The sequence below is a fragment of the Acipenser ruthenus genome, chromosome 16 (assembly GCF_902713425.1).
Source record: "Acipenser ruthenus chromosome 16, fAciRut3.2 maternal haplotype, whole genome shotgun sequence".
Taxonomy (NCBI): Eukaryota; Metazoa; Chordata; class Actinopteri; order Acipenseriformes; family Acipenseridae; genus Acipenser; species Acipenser ruthenus.
Window position 1 is genome coordinate 28,742,663 of NC_081204.1, and position 25,420 is coordinate 28,768,082.

The 25,420-nt window shown below is 39.3% G+C and overlaps 1 protein-coding gene across 2 annotated transcripts in view; it reads right to left on the reverse strand.

Annotated features, from left to right (window-relative positions):
• The window catches only part of LOC117412677 (ATP-binding cassette sub-family C member 5-like), a 28,553-nt gene extending 9,056 nt beyond the window's left edge, over positions 1-19,497 (reverse strand). Inside the window, exons 1-17 of one of the 2 annotated variants that reach the window (XM_058989315.1) lie at positions 19,108-19,497; positions 17,140-17,318; positions 15,567-15,722; positions 9,165-9,312; positions 7,956-8,189; positions 7,056-7,229; positions 6,589-6,736; positions 4,968-5,116; positions 4,485-4,592; positions 3,920-4,279; positions 3,666-3,737; positions 3,300-3,424; positions 2,822-2,894; positions 2,327-2,530; positions 1,986-2,111; positions 1,188-1,299; positions 425-609 (exon numbers count right to left, since the gene is read on the reverse strand). In XM_058989315.1, the coding sequence (XP_058845298.1) occupies positions 425-609; positions 1,188-1,299; positions 1,986-2,111; positions 2,327-2,530; positions 2,822-2,894; positions 3,300-3,424; positions 3,666-3,737; positions 3,920-4,279; positions 4,485-4,592; positions 4,968-5,116; positions 6,589-6,736; positions 7,056-7,229; positions 7,956-8,189; positions 9,165-9,312; positions 15,567-15,722; positions 17,140-17,318; positions 19,108-19,152 (2,598 nt within the window). In that variant the 5' untranslated portion in view covers positions 19,153-19,497. Of the gene's footprint in view, positions 1-424; positions 610-1,187; positions 1,300-1,985; positions 2,112-2,326; positions 2,531-2,821; positions 2,895-3,299; positions 3,425-3,665; positions 3,738-3,919; positions 4,280-4,484; positions 4,593-4,967; positions 5,117-6,588; positions 6,737-7,055; positions 7,230-7,955; positions 8,190-9,164; positions 9,313-15,566; positions 15,723-17,139; positions 17,319-19,107 lie in introns of those variants that run through there. The other variant, XM_058989316.1, reaches the window with a different exon arrangement.
• Between the last annotated feature and the right edge of the window lie 5,923 nt (positions 19,498-25,420).

The window sequence follows — 25,420 nt, forward strand, 5'->3', positions numbered from 1 at the left end:
AAGTGCAAGGGAACCTCAAATGCCAATGCAGAACGACTTGAGTGGAGTATTTGTGCTTCGTTTGTGTTTCTACAGTGCTGACTGCCAAGACTGGCACAATGTTTTCTGGCAGTGGAATGCGTTTTCATGTAGAGGAGGGAACTATGAAAACACCTATAGTTACAGTGATAGCCAATGTATCAATTTTCAATTGAAATACTGCAGGGCCACAAACAGAAGTTACAATGCAAGACTCATTGACTGCTAATTACTGAGATATATTCATAGTACTGTTCATTTTAGCTAAGCTAGTCAACACCCCTACAACTGTTATCAACAATAAGCATGAATCCTGCTTAATTTAGTAGTCATGTGAAACTAACCAAGCCCAAGGTCAACCCTTTTTTTGCCTTAGCAGGAAAGTTAATATATGAAGGAGCCTCACCCCACTGCCCTGCTTAATCCAGTAACTGAGCCACCAGTTACTGAAGGTTATGCTCCCTGTGGTCAGCAGAAAGAGGACAATATTGATAATGAAAGCTAGGGCTCCCCCTGCTGCTCGGATGTATGCCTTGTACACCGACCATGACACAGAGCCACTCCCCTTCTCCTCCGCTTGCATCAGCTGACCTGCAGGATTGAGAGAGAGAGAGACATTCAAGTTTATTTAATCAAAATCTGTGCACTGATAGTGATAGTTCTACTGTTAGGTTATTGTAAGGCAGAATTTTTCTTTTATTATTATTATTTATTTCTTAGCAGACGCCCTTATCCAGGGCGACTTACAATTGTTACAAGATATCAAATTATTATTATTTTTTTTTACATTCAATTACATTATTTTTTACACATTATTTTAGATACAATTACCCATTTATACAGTTGGGTTTTTATTGGAGCAATCTGGGTAAAGTACCTTGCTCAAGGGTACAGCAGCAGTGTCCTCCACGGGGATTGAACCCACGACCCTCTGGTGAAGAGTCCAGAGTCCTAACCACTACTCCACACTGCTGCCCCTTCATTACATTCTTCAAATGTAATGCTTGAACAATGGTGGCCCACTAAATCATTATGAACTTGGTTATGAGATAAAACAGGCTGGAATCTTGTCAATTAGACAGAGGCGCGTATTGAAGGGCTCAGACATAAATCCAGTTCCATCTCTCCTCCTCCTGAGATACAGTTGAAAGCAGACAGCTGGTTCTTACCTTCCTCTTTGCTCTGGTGCACAATGCTGACAGACTTGCTGACAGACAGTGGCTTCGTGGCCGTCTCCTCTCCTTTCAACGGCCTGTTTCTCATGTTCTTCCGGATCAGATTCTAGAAACGCAGTCAAGGCACAGAAAAAAATATACAGTTATTTTTAGGGTCCCATAGAAAAATGGAGACCGCAATACGCTGCCTTATTCGTCCTTCTGTCTGTCACACTGTCTGAACACTATAACTGTGGAGTAGTGGTTAGGGCTCTGGACTCTTGACCGGAGGGTTGTGGGTTCAATCCCAGGTGGGGGACACTGCTGCTGTACCCTTGAGCAAGGTACTTTACCTAGATTGCTCCAGTAAAAACCCAACTGTAAAAATGGGTACTTTTATGTAAAAAATAATGTGATATCCTTGTAACACTTGTAAGTCGCCCTGGATAAGGGCATCTGCCAAGAAATAAATAATAATAATAATAACTGCCTTGATCTTCAAACTCACCATGCATTCTTACTCTTCTATAGACATTTCTAATTGCATTTAGCTAGAATTGAGTTTTTACAAATATGCCTGCACTATTGTTTTTATTCTTTTGGTAGTGCATTCACTACAACTACAGATTTTTACAGTCAACAAAAAGTTCTACGATTACCAAAAAACGTGCAAATTTTAATACAAATAAACAACCATTGACAAAGTAAGAAATATTATAAGCTGCAGCTTTTATGCTTATAATACAAATGACCTGCATGTTTGTCAGTTATTTTATAGCTTTGCTGTAACAAAAAAAAGAAAACAAGTCTTACTTCTTGCTGCATACTATTGAAGAGGGTGGCGTAGTCGCTTTTCCTGTTAATCAGCTCCTTGTGTGTTCCCTGCTCTGCAATGCACCCGTCTTTCATAAACAGGACCTCATCACAATCCTCCAGATACTGTGTGAGAAGAACAGCTTAATCAACAAAAAACATCTCAGCTCTGTATCTGAACATTCAAGAGTATCCACCTTCCCAACACATATTTTTCAGCCACTATATGCTCAATGCTGGTACATGAACAGTGTGCAGTAGTTCATTTTTATGCTACTGAAATGTTTTTAGACATGCAAATTCAGAAGACAGCTAGAACGATTCTCCCCAGGTCGCCCTACCTGGAGCTGGTGGGTGATAAACAGCACTGTCTTCCCCTTCATTGCCCCGCGGATGGCTCTGTGGAAGAGGTGAGCCCCCACGTGTGCGTCCACGGCACTCAGGGGGTCGTCGAGGAGTAGCATACTGCGGCCGCTGTACAGCGCTCGTGCCAGGCTGACCCTCTGACGCTGACCACCACTGAGATTCGCCCCTCGTTCGCCAATCTAAAACAAAAGCACAGTGAGGCATCTGGAACAGGAAGTGGCTAACCATCTGTGACACTGTGACAGTGAACCACAGAAATAGGAAGTTATGTGGCTATCAGAGTCCAGTCTAAAAGTCAAAGTTAATATTAGGTGAAGAATAAGAAGAGGAGGAATTGCTTAATGTAATGGCTTAACAAGGTTTTCAAAACAAATTGTCTTTTCCTAAAAGGAATGTAAATACTAAACTGATGAAATCATAGGTGTCTGAAATAGGAAGAATTGCAACCGGGTAGCTTGTTGGAAAGTTACCTCAGTCATGTCTCCATATGGCAGGTTAGAAATGTCATGGTTCAAACAGCAGGCCTCCAGCACATCTTTATACCTAGAGAGAGAGAGAAGCAAGTCAGGCAGTCACCCACAGAGCGGCATCTACTACCGAGGAGAGCAGGGTTAGGTTGAAAACAAAGAAGGAAAGAATAAATAAATACAGTTCAAATTAAGGGAAAGAAGCAGGCCTGTGCAAACAGTAAATTCATTTTTCACACATAAACTTCAAACCCTAAACTAAAAATTCTCACATAAAACTTGTAAAACTATATAAAGCAGGCAAACGTTAACCGTGTTCTGACATAATTGTTGCATTTTGTAGTTGCGGTTATCTTTACTGGGACTTTTGCCCACAACACATGGAAACAGGTTGAAGAATGTTGCATGGCAGCCAATCAAGGGTAGGAATTTTCTTTTAAATCATACAGCAGACAGACAGGTTTTTATTTTTTTTTCTTACTTGTCCTCGTCACACTCCTTCCCAAACAAGATGTTCTCTTTCAGTGAGTCGTTCAGGATCCAAGCCTGCTGAGCCACATAGGCGAACTCTCCACTCACAGCAGTGGTACCTTCCAACAGGGTCATCTAGAGACACATGGTTATGAGTGGGTATGTGTAGGGGGCGGGCAACTATGGTATGATAATTGCTGGAAATGCAAATGGAGCCCACTGCTTATTTCTTTTTTTTAACCAAATTTTAAAACCAACAATCTTGCTGAGGGCTTATGTTAGAATTAACTGGTAGGTTAGACTGATTTCACTAATTATTTCAACCAGGTAGAAAATAGGCAAAAGGTGCAAGGTCCAAGGTGGACTTGAGCCTTACCTGCCCGAGGATAGCTGAGATCAGGGAGCTTTTTCCAGCTCCTACACTGCCACAGATTCCCACCAGCTTGCCCTGAAAATAGAAAAGCATTCACTGTTCACTCAGAACCTATTAATATCACCTGCAGTTATTGATTAGATGCTGTACAAAGACTGATTTGACAAGACATAAATCATCAGGTTGGCAACTAAACACCCCACATTGTTATTTTTTTTTAACTGAGATTTATATTTTATTACACAAGAGGTAGTTACCTTTTTCACATGCAGGTTGATGTTGCGTAGTGTTTTCTGCAGAGGGGGGTGGTGGTACTGCCCTGCGGTCACTGTGTTCTGTGGACTGTCCTGTTCGATGTTGGACACCAGAGGCAGGGCGTTCTGTCCTCCCTTGTCTTTCTTCCCCCCTTCTTTTTCGATGTACAGGCTCAGCTTTTCTTTAATCAGGACCTGCTCGATCCCCCCCTTCCTCTTGATCTTTGGGGAGGTCCTATGTCTGTACCCTCTCCCTCCCCCTTCCCCTTCCCAGGCCAACGTCGCTCCACAGAACTCCACAACGTTCTCGGGATCCTCCGGCTTCATCCGGACAGCCTCACGCTCCTCCATCAGGAACAGTTTCTGTTCACAAATATTTCAAACACAGTATTTTAGTTGTAGGTATTTCCTTTGAGCATGTCTGCGATTCCTCTCCAAACTTGTTTTAATTTAAACTCAGTTCAGATTTCATTTCTGCATTTCAAGGTCTCAGGGGCCAAAAGCTGTTGCAGTATCAGGTATTGACCAAATATGCCTGGAGCTCTCAGTTTTATCCCTCCTACCTTACCTGAAACCTGCTGATGGCCACCGAGCCTTCAGACAAGGCCCGCACAGCCAGGGGCGTGACCTTGAGGGCAAAAGTCATGGAATTGAAGACAGTGACAACGGTAAAGGCCTGAGAAAAGAAAACAGGAATGTCATATCAAAACCCCAATTCAAACTTCTGTAAACTATGCAAGGAAATTAAAACATGGCCTTTCATTTAGACAAGACTTTATAGGTAAAATAAAGCAGGGTGCTGGACTGGTTCAAGGCTTGACTGAGGCTTAGGGAAGCTATCTGGGAAACAAACCTAATAAAACAATGACTTTGGTGCACAATGATGTAGTGCAACCATTAGCTGATTACGCTGAGAGGTGTAATGAGGTGTAAAGGTATAAAATACTTTTTTGTTTAATATTTTATAGACTGTTTCCTATTATAAAGCTGGGGTTCTTATGCTTTAATCAGTACACTTTCACACATGAGATGTGTGCTCCTCTAACTGTACCTGTGCTGCATTCAGGTCAAAGCCCAAAGCCATATGCAGGGTAAAGGTGCAGACACTGGCAATCACCACAACGATGGGAGCCACACCCACTGTGATGCTCTGAACATAGCCAGCCTTTTCCAGTATCCCACGTTCCTCTGCACGGATTTCTGTGAGAGACAGGAGGAGAGCAGGACGATGATTACTGGAAGCATGTCCACAGAACTGGTGCAGCAGTACACATGTACAAAACATAAGAACATAAGAACATAAGAAAGTTTACAAACGAGAGGAGACCATTCGGCCCATCTTGCTCGTTTGGTTGTTACTAGCTTATTGATCCCAGAATGTCATCAAGCAGCTTCTTGAAGGACCCCAGGGTGTCAGCTTCAACAACATTGCAGGGGAGTTGGTTCCAGACCCTCACAATTCTCTGTGTTAAAAAGTGCCTCCTATTTTCTGGTGTATGAGACTGAAACTATACAGTTGTGTTGAGAGAAACAAGACAGTGGATATATAATTCAGCTCTCAAGAGATCACTTTCTTTTACAGCTCATGTATGTATAATAGCATTCGGATAGTCCTTTTATTTCATTTCTCCCACTGCCATCTTAATATATGAGCAATCTGCTAATAGATTTGTACTGTAAGTAACAGACAGCTGTGCTACTGTGATTATTGAATATGTTCCTGCTCCTCCACATATGAATCAACATTTTTAATCATGTGTAATTCAAGATTAATGACTCTCTGTGCTCTGTTGCTCACTAATATATATGAGTGAAAATCAAAAATCAATCAATCAATCAATCAATCAATCAATCGGCTAATGTTCTGCCTCCACCTACTTACAGAAACAAACACAAAACCAATGTGAACACTGAAACCTGACGGTCTGGCGTTGGTTTCTTTGTTAACAGGGATGAAAGGCTGTTGAGATGTTTCTTCATCTCATTTACAAAGCTGTCCGGGGATGTGTAGAAAACCAGTGAAGTGCTTATCATTGAGTCAAACTGCCTCCCATTCCTCAGCCATGGTTGACATGAGGAATGAGCATGATGGGACTAGTGTACAGATACAGCAGGCAGCGCTGCCCCTCGCCTGGCTTGTGCCGAGGTGAAGATCCATCTGTTACATCACACATCTATTTTAGAGGACACCCACTGAACCGGTATTGATTTGCAGCACAGTTACACTGTCCCTACACCTGGAGGCTGTAAAGGCATATCATTAATCATTATAAAACGTCATGGGCAACCTAGCGAAGAATTTGTGCATTAACGCATGGGCCAGAATTTTTTTTTTTTTTTTTTACCTCATCACATTCTTAAAACTTAAATTAACTGTATAAAGATCAAAGCGCTTCTGGGTCAACAGCTTTTAAAAGTGAATTTCGCCACCACTACAATTGGTTAAGAACTATCAGGGCGCTTAGTCTTCCCATGACATTTTATAAGTAAGCAATAACACAGGACAGGGTGTGCAACAGATAAAAAAAATTACCGCACTTCCTGGGTGGCTGAAGGCACTTGGATTCGCCTCGTCGTGTGTTATTGCTTAAGTCATATTTGTAGATACATATATAAATGCATGCATATTTCAAGTGTAATTGAAATAGAACAGGGCATGAAGAAATACGCACTCTGTACGCGCTGAGTGAAGGGAGTCTCCCAGGAATACATCTTGATGAATTTGATACAATTGAGAATTTCGTTCATGATCCTCACCCGCCTGTCAGTCACGCTCACACACTTCTTACGGAAATGGGCAGTCAGCTGCGACACAAACGTCTGAGGGAGGGAAGTAAAGGGCAAAATCAAATAAACAACGTCATGGGCTCAAGAGATCGTTTGCAACAATCGCATGCTCAACAAATTAATCCATAACTTTAGAACAACAAGAAACTCAAGTCAAGCAGACAACATATTCCGACTTACTGTTGTATGTGCTTTATGGTATGTAACTCAATTTTCCCGGCAAAAATAAATAAATAAAATTAGGAAAATGATCTGTGCTTATCCACAGGAATTATTTTTACTGTATATACTGCATCGGCAACCAAGAACATGCAATACCTTCTGCACCCATAACTGTTAGAAAGAGTCCTACCAGGGAGGGGTAGAAGAGGATGAAAATGGCCGAGCCCAGCAGGGCAGTGGGTCCCAGGAAGACTGCGGTGTAGATCAGCCCCAGCACAGCCACGAGAGGCCCTCCGGCCAACAGGCAGCCCACCGTGGCAACCTCAAAGAGCCTCTGACCGTCACCTGAGCACATGTTCACCAGCTGCACACAACAAACAGGGTTAAACACCTGCAAAACGATTCTCTTTTATCATGTGACACCCTGCAGTTAAACAGCTGGGATCAGTACCTCATTTACTTAAACAAGCCAGTCAATGCTGTATTCACTGACGAAGCTAAAACAGGCTGTGGTGCTTGAAGGACTTAAACATAACACTGAGGAATGCTTGCACCCCACCCTGACCCTGCCCTTTTCATGTTGAATATCTTTTCGTTCTTTGCTTGGTTTTTATACAGTACTTTCATCCTGCATTTGACTATGTTTCAATACCACCCTATAGATTAAAAACGGTTCTATTTCCTGCTAATCACGTCCTGTGCTGTTGGTCAATTACACTATAATCCCCTGGTTGCAACCAGAGCATGTAATGGAAGTGTAAGTAAAGCAAGAGATTTGGCACCAGGAAGTTGCAATTGTTTTGCAACTTCCTGGTGCCGAATGGATTTAATCCGAATGAAAGGGGATGAAAGGGGAAAATAATAATAAAAAAACACCTTGTTTAAATGGCGTGAAAAAGCGTCAAACTATGGCGTGAGATTAGATAATAGCATTGTAGCTTTTAAATTTTGTGACAGCAATTAAATAGCAGTTACCAGAACAATGTATTACTGCATATTGAAACCAAGACTGCATTTTAGGGTAGTAGAGAAAAGATCTTTGTAATAGTCATTTAGGACATGTTGAAATGTCAGTTGGATAGGGGCCGACCTCTCCGATGCTGACGTCCTTGGTGCTGCGCAGTTTGAGGATCTTGTCGAAGGCGAAGGTGAGAGCCGCCCCGCGCAGCCGCGCCCCTGTCCGATAGTTGAGCGCCCACATGAGGGCGAAGGACCAGGAGCGTGTCAGTTCAGCAATGAAGATCCCGCCTACCAGGGTGAGACCGTAGGGCAGACGAGTCTGTGAGCTCTGAGAGTACTCAAGCAGGCTGCGGATTATTACAGCCTGCCAGGGAGAGGGGAAAGAAAAGAAAAGGAGGTCATGGGGAGAAAGTGAAGGAGGAAAAGAGAGAGAGAGAGAGAGAGAGAGAGAGAGAGAGAGAGAGAGAAAGTGAGAGAGAGCGAGCGAGAGAGAGAGAGAGTGTGTGAGAGAGAGAGAGAGTGAGAGAGAGAAAGAGAGAGAGAGAGAGCTTTTATGTGTATTATACTTGAGCACAAATACCCACCGGACCTTACATCAGAGGAAGGCACAAATAAAACAGTTTTTCTACCAGTATTGACCCCTAAACAACGCAGTTGTGAAGACATTTCAAGGTAAAAGTTCCCCGCAACTACAGTACTGTATTTTTGTGCCAGATAAAAAATTTTTTTAAAAAGTTATATCGCTGCCACGCAATACACCCTAAGAGGTATATAAATTTGGCATTTTTTGGTTTTAAATGGTTTTTCTTTTGCTTTGTCCTTTCCTTTTAGTTTCTCTTCTTGTTTTTTGTTTTACAGTGAGGCTGAACTGCTTCCTGTTACTGCTCAGAGAGCATCACAACCTGGGAGCACAGCCCTGGCAACAGCAGCTGTGGCACTCACTCAATCATGACCTCTGAAAAGCTTTTAAAAAGACTCTATAAAGACTTTCAATTATCCTTAATAACAATAGGCTGCTGTCTGAAAGGAGAGCACTATTGTAGCCTTACAGCTGTGACATACTGGTGCTCTCTTAAATCCTTGTAGCTTTACATTAATAACAATAATAAATACTTTGAGTATTATACTGGAAAGCAAAAAAGCTTTTCTTGGAAGAGTTTATCTATTTTGTGCCCGTGTTTGAAGGTACTGTCACTGTGTATAAGTGTCTGTTGCTGCAGTTTCTCCATCTCATATGCAAAGAACGTTGATCATACTAAATGTCTCTTATTTTCACATGAAACAGTGGCATCCTAATAGAGAAGAACGAGCAGAGGCAGGAGAATGATGATTGACTTACAGGGCCGATGAATCCAGTAACCATGGTTACCATCAGGGCGATGATGGCTACCAGAATGCGGGTCTGGCAGAAACTCCATATGACATGGGAGAGCGAGGCTTTGTCTTTCCCTTTCATCTTCAGTTCTGTGTGCCATAGCTTCTCAAACCTGCACTGCAAACAGACGACTTTAGATTGCTTTCTTTTTAAATTCCTTGTTGATTTTATGCAGGAGTTTATGGGCTCAAGTGATACTTATGAAACAACCCCATTGCGTTTAATAATCTGTATTGCATGGAGTTCTTATGACTGAAGTCTTCTTGTTTATCCACAGGGCAGGTACAGCACCAAGCAGCTGCAAAGTACACCTCCTTAAACATATACACACAAACACAATAGCTTGTATATATCTGAACCAAGAAGTCTGACAAGCCTGGGCGTGCCTCACAGGGAGACGAGACAGTGCTTGGATCTCTGTGCTTCATCTGACTGAGACAGAATAATTAGGCTTCCAAGCCAAAGGCTGGAGAAGCCTATTGTTATTGCTGTGTTTATTATTATTATTATTATTTATTTCTTAGCAGACGCTCTTATAATTACAATTATACAGTTATGGGGTTGTTTTTTTGCGACTAAAAATGAGCAGAATTATTTACAAAAAGCCCCTCCTAACATGGCCAAATCCCATTCATGACATCAGTCGAACTGTACTGAGTGTTTTCTGTATCTTCTGCTCTGTATCGTTATGGTTGACAACAACCTGCTTGAAAAATCATACCTATTCAGAATTCCCTTCAAATGCAAAGTCAATTCAATCAGACGCTGCCCTTAATCCCCAAAGGGATTCCCTTCAGCACCCTTTTCCTTCATTTCAATGGAAGTTTGTTATGATTAGAAACAACCCTAGCAGTTTCTTTTGTATATATACCACAAATCCATATAAAATAGACTTACAGGGCAACAACCAACTGTATATGGGTTATTTCAGAATTCATAGTGCATTCACAGACCATGTCTTTCAGATTGGGCCTCTATAATACAACATGTTGTATTATATAACCCTATAATACAACATGCAAACGCCGTATAAATGCAACCCACGGTCTCATATCCCACTGCTAAATTGTTTTGTGTTGTTAGCCACCCCCCTGGCAAGATATGTTCATGTCAACCTTTCAAGTTGCTGCTGGCAGGTCATTGTAGCCAACAGGTGTCGCAGTGACTTGCAGCTTACCAGGGTGTTATTTATACTCCTCTGGCAAATGAGTCGTGTTTCCAGGGAAAGGGGATCAGTTTTTGTCAGCAGCACCTGGCCTCAAGTGCAAGCAGATTGAATAGAACCCATGTAAAAACCTGCTAATATCAGATGTCCTTATTTACAGAGTGTGTAGATTACTATCATTCATTGTTTCTTGTATTTGCACTATAATTGTAGAAGAATGTGACTGTTAATGTTCTTTAAAAAATAACGAAAATATTAACAATACATGCAACAACACACCACAGAACAATTGAAAAATACGATTGGGATACACCAGTCAGTGTATTACCATGAAATCACCAGCAAGGTCAACATAATGGGATTGACAAATCTATAGCTCTGCAATGTATTACTTGACCTTCCGGCATTATTTGCTGTAATTATAATTTTCCACGAGGTGTTCTGTTGAAGGTTAATGTGTGTAATTCATACCTTTGTGACACCACTAGCAGCCTATGCCAAAAAGTGAAAATGTTCCCACAGTGCCACGATTCTGCAGATGTCTCCCAGCCCTGCAGGTGGTCTTGTGATACCACTGCACCTTTGTGCAGAATCGTACAATTGCTATTGTTGCTCCAGTGCATTGTCATTGAACATCATTTAGACGGTCATAAATCATTACTTGGAGTATATGGGTTTACAGGCAGGGAATCTAATACCTTGGCAGCAGTCATTATGATCAAGCTGAGCATTAGAAGGCAGTTTGAGCCACGGATCCTTAACTCAGAAAAGTTTTAAAAGTGTACAATTACCATTAAAGTGCTCTCACATTTCACCTAGATGTGTATTTATTACTAAGCTAATATGAAGCATAGATAAACTGCAGCCAACCCAGCTCTTACACAGTTTATATGAAGCATAGATAAACTGCAGTCAACCCAGCTCTTACACAGTTTATCCTTAGATGGATAGGATTGCGATTAGGAAGCTCTTATTATGCAACTGACCTAAGAAGTCCTCCTATTTATAAGCACTCAAGCACAGAGTGGAATTTCGGACGCACTGTACAACGTCAGTCCCTCTTATGTCTCCCCTCCTCCTGCCCTTTATATCCTTACAGCCCTTGCCCTGTTTACTCTCTCTCATTTCCCTATTGCAACACTCTATGCCATGCATTATATAGAGCCTCTAGTCACACTCCTTCCCTCCAATCTGACCCTGCTGGTACTATGAATAACCGTGTGTGTGAAGCTGATTGCAGCTGTGCCTCTTGCCCCAGGCCAAGCTGCAAACACATCCAACAAACAAATAGGTTTATTCCAGTCAAAATCATTCAAAACAAGCAACTGCAAAGCTGCTGCAGCTCTTCTGTTTCTTAATGCTATTTCAAAAGGCGTGTCTTGTTGTTTACCATGATAAAGTTATAAGCAGAAGGTTGCTTTGGAGCCTTAATTTAGTTTGGGCTCTATAGAACCACTCGTTTCATATGCTGAATTACACGTAATGGGTTTAATATATAATTAAATGGTTCTAAATAGAACTAGAAGGGTTCCATGAGACAATCACTCACTTGGAACTGACATGAGTGGAAATAAGACCCCCATTGCATAGCAGTTTGATTCATTTGTGGTTTTACTACAGGTTTAATACGACACACATGAGCTTGTTACCTATACACTGTGGCTAAATCAAGCTCATAGTAAAACCTGAGATGGATGAAAGTGCTATGCAATAGGAGTCTTATTTCCAACCCTGAACCAAGAATTAGGCTACAATGCCTGCTGTAAACAATACGTTGCAAATCAGACAGCTAAAAAATCTCATCAACAAAACAACAAGAATTTCCTCTATGATGTAGTAGTCAGAGTTGCAACTATCTAGATGGAACTCTGCAATCTTCTAGGCCCTATCAGGCAGGGATTAAGTGGCAGCTGTACCATACATGGGAATGTTTAAATATACCAACAAATACAGGTTGAGCACAGCTGTTTCTAAATTCTTTAAAAATAGGTTCTCTGTAAGCCAGTGCAAGCCCATGCATGTTAAAGGCAGGCCAGTGTGTTTGTGTCTGAAAAATGTCCTAGCTCCGTCATGATATGTGAGTTTTCTTTTCATCATAAACAAAAGAACACTTAAATAACCAGTAATTTTTGATATGCTTTATCAGGCTTAGGCAAACCAACGTAAGATCCAAGTAAAGTCAACAAAACACCCTGGGAAAGTCAAATATAATTGACCAGCTAGCTGCTGGAAGTATAATTAGTTTTTCATGTTGTTAATTATTGCACTTTATATCACATTTATGGTATAATAAACCATAAATAATTAATTCAAGTGTCCCTTCATGCATTAGCATAGAATAAATGGATCAAGGAAAAACACAGTATATGGGATTGTGTATTGATGTAAAGCTCAGGAATACTGCTATGCTTTACAGAATATCTAATATAACATTTTACTTATCATTTTTAAATATTACTGTCTGCAGTTACTTCTTAATTGCTTTTTTTCCCCCCAGCTCTTGCTTAATAATTCACACTGCAGCACTCAAACCAACATCAGCATGACCAATATAGAGATCTGTGATGATTGAGTTCAGTCTCCAGTGCTGCAAATTTAAACTTCCAACATGCATGCCCTTTGAAAAGAGGCTGTGTCCTCACACTCAGTGTCACAGAGCTGAAGAGCAGCATTTATTGGTAATCATGACTACAGGCCTATAGTCTGTAGTGCCTCTCTGAGTAACAAAGGTTGCATACATTTTATAATAGAAACCCAGAATTCTGCTACAGAGGCTAAACAGCAGCTATTTAAAAGCTGTGACCACAGTATAAAAATCATTAGTAACTGTGGTACAATGTTAATGACATAAGCTGTCTGCAGGAACAGGACATTATAACTAATCTACTCTATAAATAACAGTATCCTGACAGAATTAAAAAGGGAGTCTGAAAGAGAATTAACTCATGAACACAATGGACTTCAGTTACAACAATAAAGCAGATTATCAATTTATATGTATGTATGTATATGTATATATATATATATATATATATATATATATATATATATATATATATATATATATATATATATATATATATATATATATATATATATATATATATACACACACACATATACAGACGTGCTCAAATTTGTTGGTACCCTTACAGCTCACTGAAATAATGCTTCATTCCTCCTGAAAAGTGATGAAATTAAAAGCTATTTTATCATGTATACTTGCATGCCTTTGGTATGTCATAGAATAAAGCAAAGAAGCTGTGAAAAGAGATGAATTATTGCTTATTCTACAAAGATATTCTAAAATGGCCTGGACACATTTGTTGGTACCCCTTAGAAAAGATAATAAATAATTGGATTATAGTGATATTTCAAACTAATTAGTTTCTTTAATTAGTATCACACATGTCTCCAATCTTGTAATCAGTCATTCAGCCTATTTAAATGGAGAAAAGTAGTCACTGTGCTGTTTGGTATCATTGTGTGCACCACACTGAACATGGACCAGAGAAAGCAAAGGAGAGAGTTGTCTGAGGAGATCAGAAAGAAAATAATAGACAAGCATGGTAAAGGTAAAGGCTACACGACCATCTCCAAGCAGCTTGATGTTCCTGTGACAACAGTTGCAAATATTATTAAGAAGTTTAAGGTCCATGGAACTGTAGCCAACCTCCCTGGGCGCGGCCGCAATAGGAAAATCGACCCCAGATTGAACAGAAGGATAGTGCGAACGGTAGAAAAAGAACCAAGGATAACTGCCAAAGAGATACAAGCTGAACTCCAAGGTGAAGGTACGTCAGTTTCTGATCGCACCATCTGTCGCTTTTTGAGCGAAAGTGGGCTCCATGGAAGAAGACCCAGGAGGACTCCACTTTTGAAAGAAAAACATAAAAAAGCCAGACTGGAATTTGCTAAAATGCATATTGACAAGCCACAGTCCTTTGGACAGATGAGTCAAAACTGGAGCTTTTTGGCAAGTCACATCAGCTCTATGTTCACAGACGAAAAAATGAAGCTTTCAAAGAAAAGAACACCATACCTACAGTGAAACATGGAGGAGGCTCGGTTATGTTTTGGGGCTGCTTTGCTGCGCCTGGCACAGGGTGCCTTGAATCTGTGCAGGGCACAATGAAACCTCAAGACTATCAAGGCATTCTGGAGCGAAACGTACTGCCCAGTGTCAAAAAGCTCTGTCTCAGTCGCAGGTCATGGGTCCTCCAACAGGATAATGACCCAAAACACACAGCTAAAAGCACCCAAGAATGGATAAGAACAAAACATTGGACTATTCTGAAGTGGCCTTCTATGAGTCCTGATCTGAATCCTATCGAACATCTATGGAAAGAGCTGAAACTTGCAGTCTGGAGAAGGCACCCATCAAACCTGAGACAGCTGGAGCAGTTTGCTCAGGAAGAGTGGGCCAAACTACCTGTTAACAGGTGCAGAAGTCTCATTGAGAGCTACAGAAAACGTTTGATTGCAGTGATTGCCTCTAAAGGTTGTGCAACAAAATATTAGGTTAGCGGTCCCATCATTTTTGTCCATGCCATTTTCATTTGTTTTATTATTTACAATATTATGTTGAATAAAAAATCAAAAGCAAAGTCTGATTTCTATTAAATATGGAATAAACAATGGTGGATGCCAATTACTTTTGTCAGTTTCAAGTTATTTCAGAGAAAATTGTGCATTCTTTGTTTTTTGTGGAGGGGTACCAACAAATTTGAGCACGTCTGTATATATATATATATATATATATATATATATATATATATATATATATAAATATGTAATGAAAACACTGTGGTGTGCATTTATTAAACAAAACAAAACAAAACAAAACAAAATAAACTCAAAACACAAACACACTCTTAACAGGTTCTGATTATCCCAATTAGCACAACTGAAAAAACACTTAAATGCAGGGTCCTAAATCTGCCATTTACCCCATCACTATATATATATATATATATATATATATATATATATATATATATTCAATTTTTTAAAACAGAATTTGTAAAAAAAGGAGTGGTGCTGTTAATCACTTTAACTTCTCTTTGAAGCTCCCTGTTGTTGTTCCGGTTGGGATCACCTTCATCATCACACGATTCACAAGTAGCCAACAGACCCCCCCTACAGTTCTCAGCACAGCCATTGTTTACAACACCCGGCACACTGAGAAGCCTGCGTCTTACCGCCTGCAGTTTGCCTCCGAAGCCTCGTGGCACGAGATCCCCCAGATATCACTCATCTCCAGGGAGGATTTCTTGTAGGCTTTCCAGCCTAGAGGAGACAGCCAGTTGAGAGTCATGAAGGAGAAGAGTCCTGCGTTGTCTATTGGGTGCTGATCCCTGAGGAGGAGACCGTAAGTTCAGAACAGGATGTGTAATCTACCTGCTCTCTGGAGCAGCTGTCCAATCCTGCAGGGCAGAGGGTCTCCAAACTGTAATAGGCACAACTGAGGTGCATTATAATCCCACTAACATGTGCACAAGATTATTATATTCAATGGATTGGAATTGTATTAAGAGTAACCTGACATGTGAGACCATGAAAGAGGGTTGGTGAACGCTATACTAACTAAACTGTTGCAAATGAAAGTGATTATTAATTGTTAAAAGTTTGTTTTTTTAAATACACTCAAAAAGACAAAATTTTAGTGACAAATATGCATTTATAGTCTTACAATGAATATACATTTCCCCCAAATTAAGCTGACCTATCCTAACAAAATGGATCCACAATCCTTTTTTTGCAGAAAAGTTACACATTAGAGCAATTCTCAGCCAGTTTGTCTAAAGAAGAAGCTCTTCAAGGCAAGCTTGCTAAGGTATCTCATACACTGCATGCCAAACACACAGCACTTAGCGAAGACCAGCCTTGATTGAAAATGCATTTAAATTGAAATATTTATAAGATTGCCCTTTGGAACTGAATGTAAACAGACTATTTTGCAGTAGTAGCAAGAGCTACACCAGTATCCTTGAATACCATAAGATACCTGCAGTTTTACTACAAGCTGTTATTTGGCATGATTTTATTGAAAGAAAAAAAAAACCCCACAAATTATAATTCTAAAACTAAAAAAAAAAACAATGGGTAGTTTTTTTTTCAGTTTTTTTTTTTTTTTTTTAACAAAGCAATTGAGAATGTAGCTCTAGGAGTTTTATTTCCTCCACTGATGAGGAGAGCTGAATAATTGATAAGCATGCAAAGTGAATTACTGGCATCGTCAATTCCTGTAAAGATTGAGACTGAACCTGGAAAATGATGTAAATTCCTTTTATCAGTACAGTTAAACAGTTAAAAAACACCATCAGGAACAAACTATTTGCTTTGTTGTCGACCCTGACTCTATCAAGGGCTTATTATGATAAGATATAGGGCTGTTTTATGTTGAGTGCTATAAAACCTGACAAATAGAAATGCTGTTTCATTATGTCTGGGATTTAGTTTCACTGTAATGTGTTCCCTCTTCCTTATTTATTACAAAGATATTTTCCAAGGACCACTTTATGATAAAGAAAAGAACATTGTGTATAGAATCTAGGAGTCTTTGGGGTGTTGCTGTAACAGTACCTGTTTTGAGGGTATTTTCGATTCCTGCTTCAACAACAATACAGCTTTACTGCTTTAAGTCTAGTCATGTAAAAGGACCAGACTTCAAACTGCATTCCCTAGTTCGGCCTGTATCAGTTTGGTTTTAGGCCTGTATCAATGCAAACTACATGAGGAGCTAATGGTTGGATGATTGTTTCCAAGGCTTACTTGTGTGTGGTTCTGAAGGGCTTCAGCAGCTGCAGACTCTGGTGATACTTCCCCCTCTTCATCTCCTCCTCCTCCTCTTCCTCCTCCAGGATGCGCATGTCTGAGTGGACGGAGGTTTGGAAGGGCAGGCCCTCAGCGCGGCCGGCTGTTTCCAAGGCATCGGGGTAGAAGGAACGGCTCTGCGGGGGGGGGGGGGGGGGGAGAAAAACAGAGGCTCAGTCACCAGGGGCGGCCAGGCTGGGACACGGCTGGGTGGTTTTGTAGTCCTGGAATTAGGTAGGCTGTATTAGAAAAAACATCTACAAGGTCAAACAGAAAATACATAATGCAACACAATTCTCCAATAAACTCATACAGAAGGGAGCAGGTGTCTAACTTGCTGGTAGGCAATCCGAGAGACCTGTATCGATCTTGTGCTGTAAGTCTTTCTGATTTGCATTCCCCAACAAACTAGGTCCTTGCTGGAAAAGTGTGCCGATAAGGCAGGGAGTAACACAGATGATTTTCATTCACCTTGCTTTGTCAGGTTTGTCCACCTCCACCCAATCCGTCAGACATTGTTTACAACAGATTAGAAATGAGGAGTAAACGGAATGTTATCACAGTAACCCTCAGGAAACTGCCCTAATTAGGAGGTTTTCTGTTTCAATGAACAACCTGAATACATTCCTTTAAAAGCTAAGTGATTTATAACAGGACCTCGTGCACTCGTCAAAAATACACACCAAAATATTCCAGCCATGTTCGAACAGGACCCAGAGGTTCTGGGTTCACTTTGGAAAAACCACAAATACCTACACTGAGGGGCGTATGAAGCCTGCAAACAAACTCCCTTGAACATCTTCTTTATTTGATTTTTATTTACTAACGAAGCCAACCCACAGTAACTGCACTGACTGCCCTCTTAGGACAGGGGGAAGTGCAAGTATAAACAGCTTATCTTTTTAAAGTGGCCAGCTTTTAGTGCTAAAGCCTGCTACTGACTCAACACTAGATATGAGCTGTGTGCACGTCTTTCATAAGTGTTCCTGATCTTTTTGTGGAATGCACAACGATGATTTGAGGTCAGCATTAGATACAACATTGCTCTGAGTGTGTTGTGTGTTCAGCTATACAGTACTGGAAGTGTACTGGATAAGTATGAACAATTGTTCAGGTATGAACAACTCGCTTGTGGAAGACTGAAACAATATCAGAAAAAAAACTATATACTGCATGGATCCATTTTTTTTAGGAAGACCTCTGAGAAATTATTTTTGTGCACCAGTATTGAGCCAGACAGAAAACACACTATGTCTTTTTGAAACTGGCCTGACCAGTTTGAATCCCCCAGTCCCCCTTTGCTTTGTCACACATAATCAAGTAAAAAACTTTTATATACACACAAACAACATTCTTATTCACACCTGCTCTTCATTACAACTTAATAGGCATCTTTACAGGCCTGGCAAAGCTGCTTTTGAAGCAACTTGGTTTCGATTAACTTTTTGTCTATGTCATCTCGGCTCATCAATAAATACACCACTGCTGCACTTTTTATGATGGACATTCTGTTTCCCACTCGAGGACCCAAGCCACAGTTTCCCCTTTTGTAATTTTCCATGCACTTTTTTCATTGGCTCGCAACTTTTAAAAGGCACATAGCAATTATTAAGCTGAAAAAGTTCTACTGGCAGAAATACAAATAACGGTCACTATATACCCTGGTTTTGTGCATGAATAATAATAAATAAGAAATAGAAACGATACCACATAACGTGGCTTCATATCTACAGGGATCACTGAACAAGGAAGTACAGTGCGGAATTGAATTACGAGGAAGTAGCTACTGTTGTATAATTAAAACGCTTTAACACAGCACACTGCATAACTATTATATCATATATGATGCAGATGCATACTTCTGTGTTTTATTGTTGTTGGGGTTAAAAAGAAAGAGAGAAAGAGAAAGAAAGAAGGGGTACTCACTTTACAAGTATTGTCCTCATTATTTTTACATTCTCCAGATTCCATTTAATTAACAGACAACAGTCCGCAAGAACCCGTCTTTGTCTTAACAGCAGCGCACTTCTCACTACGGTACTTCTGTTATGGGAAATGCAGTATCTGTAGCCGTCCCCCGAGTATTGGATTAGCATCAACTAATGCAAATTGTAGTCAAAGTTTTGAAAACTGTTTTCGTAATATTGTATTACTCTCTGACACAGCACTAGTAGAAGACTTTCCAGAACGTTGATTTTTTTTTCCCCCAAAACTAATCTCGATGCAGCATTGTCGGTGCAATTGTAACTCTTATCTCCCAGTCTTTCCTGTTGCACCCGTCAATTTACATCAAGCTCAGTCCGTTCCTTCACTGGAGTGTCAATTTCTGCTTTACAAAATCCCTAGTTTGGATTTACACACCTGCAACGTCATTGACAGCCAACCAACCGCGCAGTAGCTTCTCCCGTCGCCTTGGTAACACATATACATGAACACATGGTTTGCGGGCGGCTGTCTGTTTTTAGTCGACATGAGACATAAATACAGTACTGTATCCAAAGCGATAATAATAATAATAATAATAATAATAATAATAATAATAATAATAATAATAATACCAGCACATAGGACATCGGCAAGTCACGTTAGATTTAGTAGACTTTGAATGTAGTAATTAGTACCTTTACTTTTTTTTTAAAATCAGTAACTGTTACTTTAACCAGGTAACGTATCTGATTCAACTGAAATTCATATATATGTCTGTCGTTCTATAAATTAAACCCACTATACCTTGCACGTGGTCTGTGTACATTAAAGAATGGGTCGGCAGGGATTTAGTCTTGTGGTAATATTTCACTCTCTTACCCAGAATATCCCTCTACAATTTTCTTTAACGCTTCTGGATTACAATACCAAATAATAAAACTTGTGATAGCAATGCCTGCTTTTTATGAGGTCATTATCACGTAAAAACTAGAGCCTTTGTGATTTGCATTGGGCGTTTTAACGAAAATGAATTACTGAAATCATCCTCTTTCTTATTTACACATGAACGGATACTTATTAACACATACTTTAGGCATCTGATAAAAACACCATACGAGTATAGCCCAATAGGTAAGACTAACACTGGAAATAATATTTAGAGTTGCTTTAATAGATTGTAAAAGGACCACACCTCTTCAAACAGCACCTGTAGAACTCCTCTGTTTGTATCCTGGGACACTATCACCCTTCATTTAAATGTGCTTTATTTTGCTCTTATCTGCCCCCTATTTTACTGCATTTAATCCTGTACTTCAGAATACTGTAATCTGCCAAGTGTTTAACCTGTAGTATTTTGTATTTAATCATATCCTTATGTAACTATCACTATTTAATCATATCCTGATGTAACTATCACTATTATCTGGTGTATTATTGAATTGTGGTTTGTCACACTTGAACAAAAGTTATTGTATTTCTTGCTCTTATTGTATTGCTTGTATTGTAACACTTGAAATGTATTTGCTTACGATTGTAAGTCGGCCTGGATAAGGGCGTCTGCTAAGAAATAAATAATAATAATAATAATAATAATAATAATAATAATAATAATAATAATAATTATAACTGATAGATTGTTTAATTCAGTCGCTGTTCTCATTAAGCACACAACTTTGTAAAATTGAAGCGTTTATCTACTTGATTTTCTATAATAGTTTCTCTAATTCTTACTTTATTGATTATGATAGTAAGTAGGCAGTAGAACTATTCGTTCTTTAACTTTGGAGTTATAGAAATATTTATATTGTTTACTGTTTTGTTACAGAATTACAAACACACCGAGTCCTTACCCTTCTAAGATTGTTACTATAGTTTTGTACACAGCATCATAACACCAAAAAATTATACAAATTTCAAATCAAATACCTTAATAAATCTGGCTCTTAACACACAACAAATCACAATTCAGCGATTAACTCTTTACAGTTCTGTCTGGTTCCATTGTTTCTGTCTGTAAAAAAAAACAAAACTGCTGCAGTAACGGTGATCTAGGAGTTCAATATGCTTTGCAAAATTGAAATATATATATATATATATATATATATATATATATATATATATATATATATATATATATATATATATATGAGTAGTTATACAACAAAAGTATGGTGTTGCTGAGCCATTATATCACAATACACTGGCACAACGGTTTGAAATAACTGTCAAATAACCGACTTTCTGTTTCATAAACAACAGTTTTTAATGACAGCCTGGCTGTTTGAGTTTGATAATGTAGTGTCTTATTAAGGAAACCAAAACAACCAATTATATAAAAATGTCTTCTTTTCCCGTCCTCGAGTAACACATATAAAATACTGAAAAGGAAAGGTCCATTTTAATTTCTTATAAGTGTAAAAAGTTGTCAGGGTGTTAATAATGAAAATGAAAGCAAAGGAACCTGGCTGCATTAACACATTGATTGCTATAGAGCTGCCATTAATTGTATGAGCAAGTTTAAAAACCCTTTTGCATGACACATTAGTATATTGGAAGCTATGCTGAGTGGAATTGATTGCCATGTAATCATTTCTTAGTTGACTCTACTTGAAACACATATTTGAAAGATCTCACCAGGTCCTCAGGTGTTTAATTCAAGCCCTACAGTATAAGTGGACTGTTCAATTCAATAATTAAGCAGATGGTTTGGACTAGGTATGGATGGGAATGGATTTTTCATGGGGTCTATTTTTCACTATCTAAACAGTATTGGATATAAATAGCTGCCATTAATCATGCTGTTTTTTTCTTCCTCAAATATGATTTATTGCTTCCACCCATTTTAACATTAGATTTCTACATATTAGATTGTTAGTATTAGGGTTGTTAATTACAAACAGCAGTCACCCCCCCCCCCAGTCCCTAAAGTAATTAAATCCCTTTTCCTACTAAAAGTTTATTTTGGTATTAGTACCTGCTCCACTTCTCCCCTTCAGTCCACTGTTGGTCTAGTTATTACTCCTTTAGGTATACCATTATTATATCCCAATAGCACTACACTTGATGGCTCGTTTTGAGAGTTGGGTGTCTGTCAAGCATATTCTTATTATGATATACTGACATCTGCTGGTTTAAAATGGGAACACACATATTTTTTGTGTGTCTTGCACATAAGATACATGGGTTTTGTCCCATGACTTTGCACTTGACATGAAAAAAGATTTGACGTAAGATAGTTTGTTATAATTTAAAGAATACCACTCTTGACAAAGTAGACTTTCCATTTACCAGAGAAAGGTTGTTTGCTACATTTTAGACTTCGTTTGAACTTTAACTTGCACAGACTGTTGTACCCCTGAAGCAAAGAATGCCCTATAATTGTTCTGAGTCAACCATTACTTGCTTGCTGAACCCTCAGTGTGACAAAGGGACACGCTTACCCTTGCAGTAATAGTACTTGCAGTCAAGGAATTGGCTTCTAAAGCCATTAATTAGTCAACGTTCAAGAACAACATCCTATCAAGGTTACCTTTCTAAATAATAATATTAAACCAAACAATAAAAATGGTCCCATAATGCAAGCAACAGATAACTGTTTTTCGTGCTGCTTGTTAAATAATGTGAACTGTGAGTTAGTATATGGAAAATGTTGAAACAAATCACAGGTAAGAAGTTGAAACAAGGCCCCTACTTTTAAGACATTATGACAGCTCTTATTATCAGGACTGTCTTGTAATAATTTTTGTTCAGATCCGACTGGCATTTACCCAGCAAAGCTTTAGGAAAACACATTTGTGGAGTGGCGTGACAGAGAATGGAAGAGAAAATGACAAGAACAGTCCATGAAAAATGCAAAAGTTCAGTGAGGGAGTGTGAAATCACAATTGAGGCAAGTGATTTATATGATAAATGTGTTTTGGTTTACTGGATAGTGCTTGGATAAAGGTTCTAAGACAAAAAAAAAAAACCTGTTTTGGCAACACAAACCTGTTTTGGCAACAAAAATCATTCTGATATTAAATAAATATTAATAAAATGACTGCACACCTGTTGGTGCTTTTTTTTAGTTTTTATTTACTGCATCTACACAGCAATAAATGACTGTTCTTGACAAAGTATGCTTACCAGACATCTCTAAATGAGCGAGAGTGCCTGTGCATTCTGCATGCTAATTCACCAGCCATTTTCACAAGAGCAGTATTTATCTTTTTTCTTTACCCAGGAGAAATGCAGCACAACCATTTTAGCATATGGTCGGTACTCCATGGGATAAAAGCGCAATAATTGTTATATTTGTGGTGTAAGACTAAGCAGTACAGCATGATCTGAACAGTCAACTTTGCTTACAGTTACAGCTCAAGGGTAAATTAGACTTTTATAGACTGGCCATGTGTGTGTCCAACAGTATGATATAACCGACCAGGATTTCAAGCAAGGAATTTCTGCTTCCAAATCTTTCAACATATTTAGGAGATTTGGGGTGGGGATCCTTATTGCTTTTATGTATGCAAGGCAGCAAGCTTTTCTAGTGATGTGATCGAGCTAGCTGTCCCAGCGTGCGATTGACAGGTTACAGAACACCCCATAAATAAAGTGTTCAGAAACTCATTTAACTGGTCTCACTTTACTGAGCTGGGAAATTTGCAGAACGCAGGCGATCAATAGGCTGGATCAAGCCTTCCCAAACAATTTCCCTGTAAATCCGTGATCTGAACGAGTAGCAGGAGCTTGCTTGAAGTTCACTGACTTTTCACTATTGCTTTAGCCATGCACAAGAAAGTTTTGAGAATTGAGCTTATGTTGGAGAACTAAAGCAGTTTCTTTACAGTTCTGTAACACTTGACTTTGTTAGAAGGCACAGGTTTCAATCCCGCTTGCAGTGATAACCTTGGCAGCTTCCTCCGCTGCAGCTGCAGAATGGTGCAGGATGGAGCTGAAAAAAAAACCAAACATAGCAAAGAGTCTACTTTGTAGAAGCCTTTAAAACCTTTTAATTTCACTGCACCCCTTTTAGTGTATCATTTTATTTTTACGTTTTCAAGATTGTGTATATCTACACCTGTAGCTATTGTGTATGATGTAATGCCCTCTTGTGCTGGACAATGCCCCTTTCAGAAAAAATATTGAAATCTCCACTTTATTCACCTATCCCACAGTTTTATTAAAGTGTTATGGGGGCTCCCGAGTGGTGCATCCAGTAAAGGCACTTCTCATCACTTCTCACGGTTCGAATCCAGGCTATGGCATTGCCGACCATGAACGGGGGTTCCTAGGGGGCGACGAATAATTGGCTGAGTGCTGCCCGGTAAGGGAGGGCATAGGTCAGCAGGGCAATCCACGGTTCACCGCGCACCAGCGACCCCTGTGGCTGATAGGGCACCTGCAGGGTCTGCAGTGGAGCCATTCAGATCTGTTGTCCTCTGGCACTATAGTTATACTGCAAGTCTGGAAATGTGCACATACTATACATTCAAGATGTATCATCTGAATATTAGTAAAAAAAAAAAAATGAATCTCTGAATTAGAATAAAATGAAACATTGTGCCTTGGTCACACCACATACATGTACCAATCTGCAATGAACAAATCTTTTCCTCAGAGTAAGGGAAACTTAAGAGCTTTTAGCCTCCAATAAAACAGCTGGGGAAAAAAAAAAATCATTTACAACCCTTTGGGAATAAGACTTACAACGAGGCTATCAATCAAGCCTAACAGGGGGACTATTCTTGCATTTAGTTTGAGCTTTTTGGCTGTCGCTGTTGATTTGATATACATTTCTTTGTTTTATTAAGTTTAACAGCCTCAGATCAAAACCCATTAGGAAACTACTATGCTAATACATATTTAATTAATATGGTAGCTCTTTGAACTGTAGGGACATGTATTTCATTACAGTTTGGTTGAAATTTGTTACAATTCAAAATGGGCCAGGAATGTATCCAAGTATAAAAATGGTTTATGTTGACTGAAATTGCCAGCTACTGGGCTGGAACAGTTTTCTTACTCTGTGAGTGTTCCTTTTCAGATGAAATGACTAATTACACAAATTTGTAAGAATGTGCATTTTCAATGTAAGATAACAAATAAACACACTGATTCAGCTTTTTAAAAACAGTGGTGTTGTATTTATCTTCCACATGTCAGCAATCTTGATTGTTCTGTTTCATTCTACTGAAATAATCTTACTGCGTCTTCAATTACTATTATTCAGGCTACTGTGTGGATATTTGAATGGTGTTAGATGCTACGTCTGTCAAGGTTTCTTTAGATTGGTGCAGCTCAAACACTCAGGATACACACATTAACAAAAACA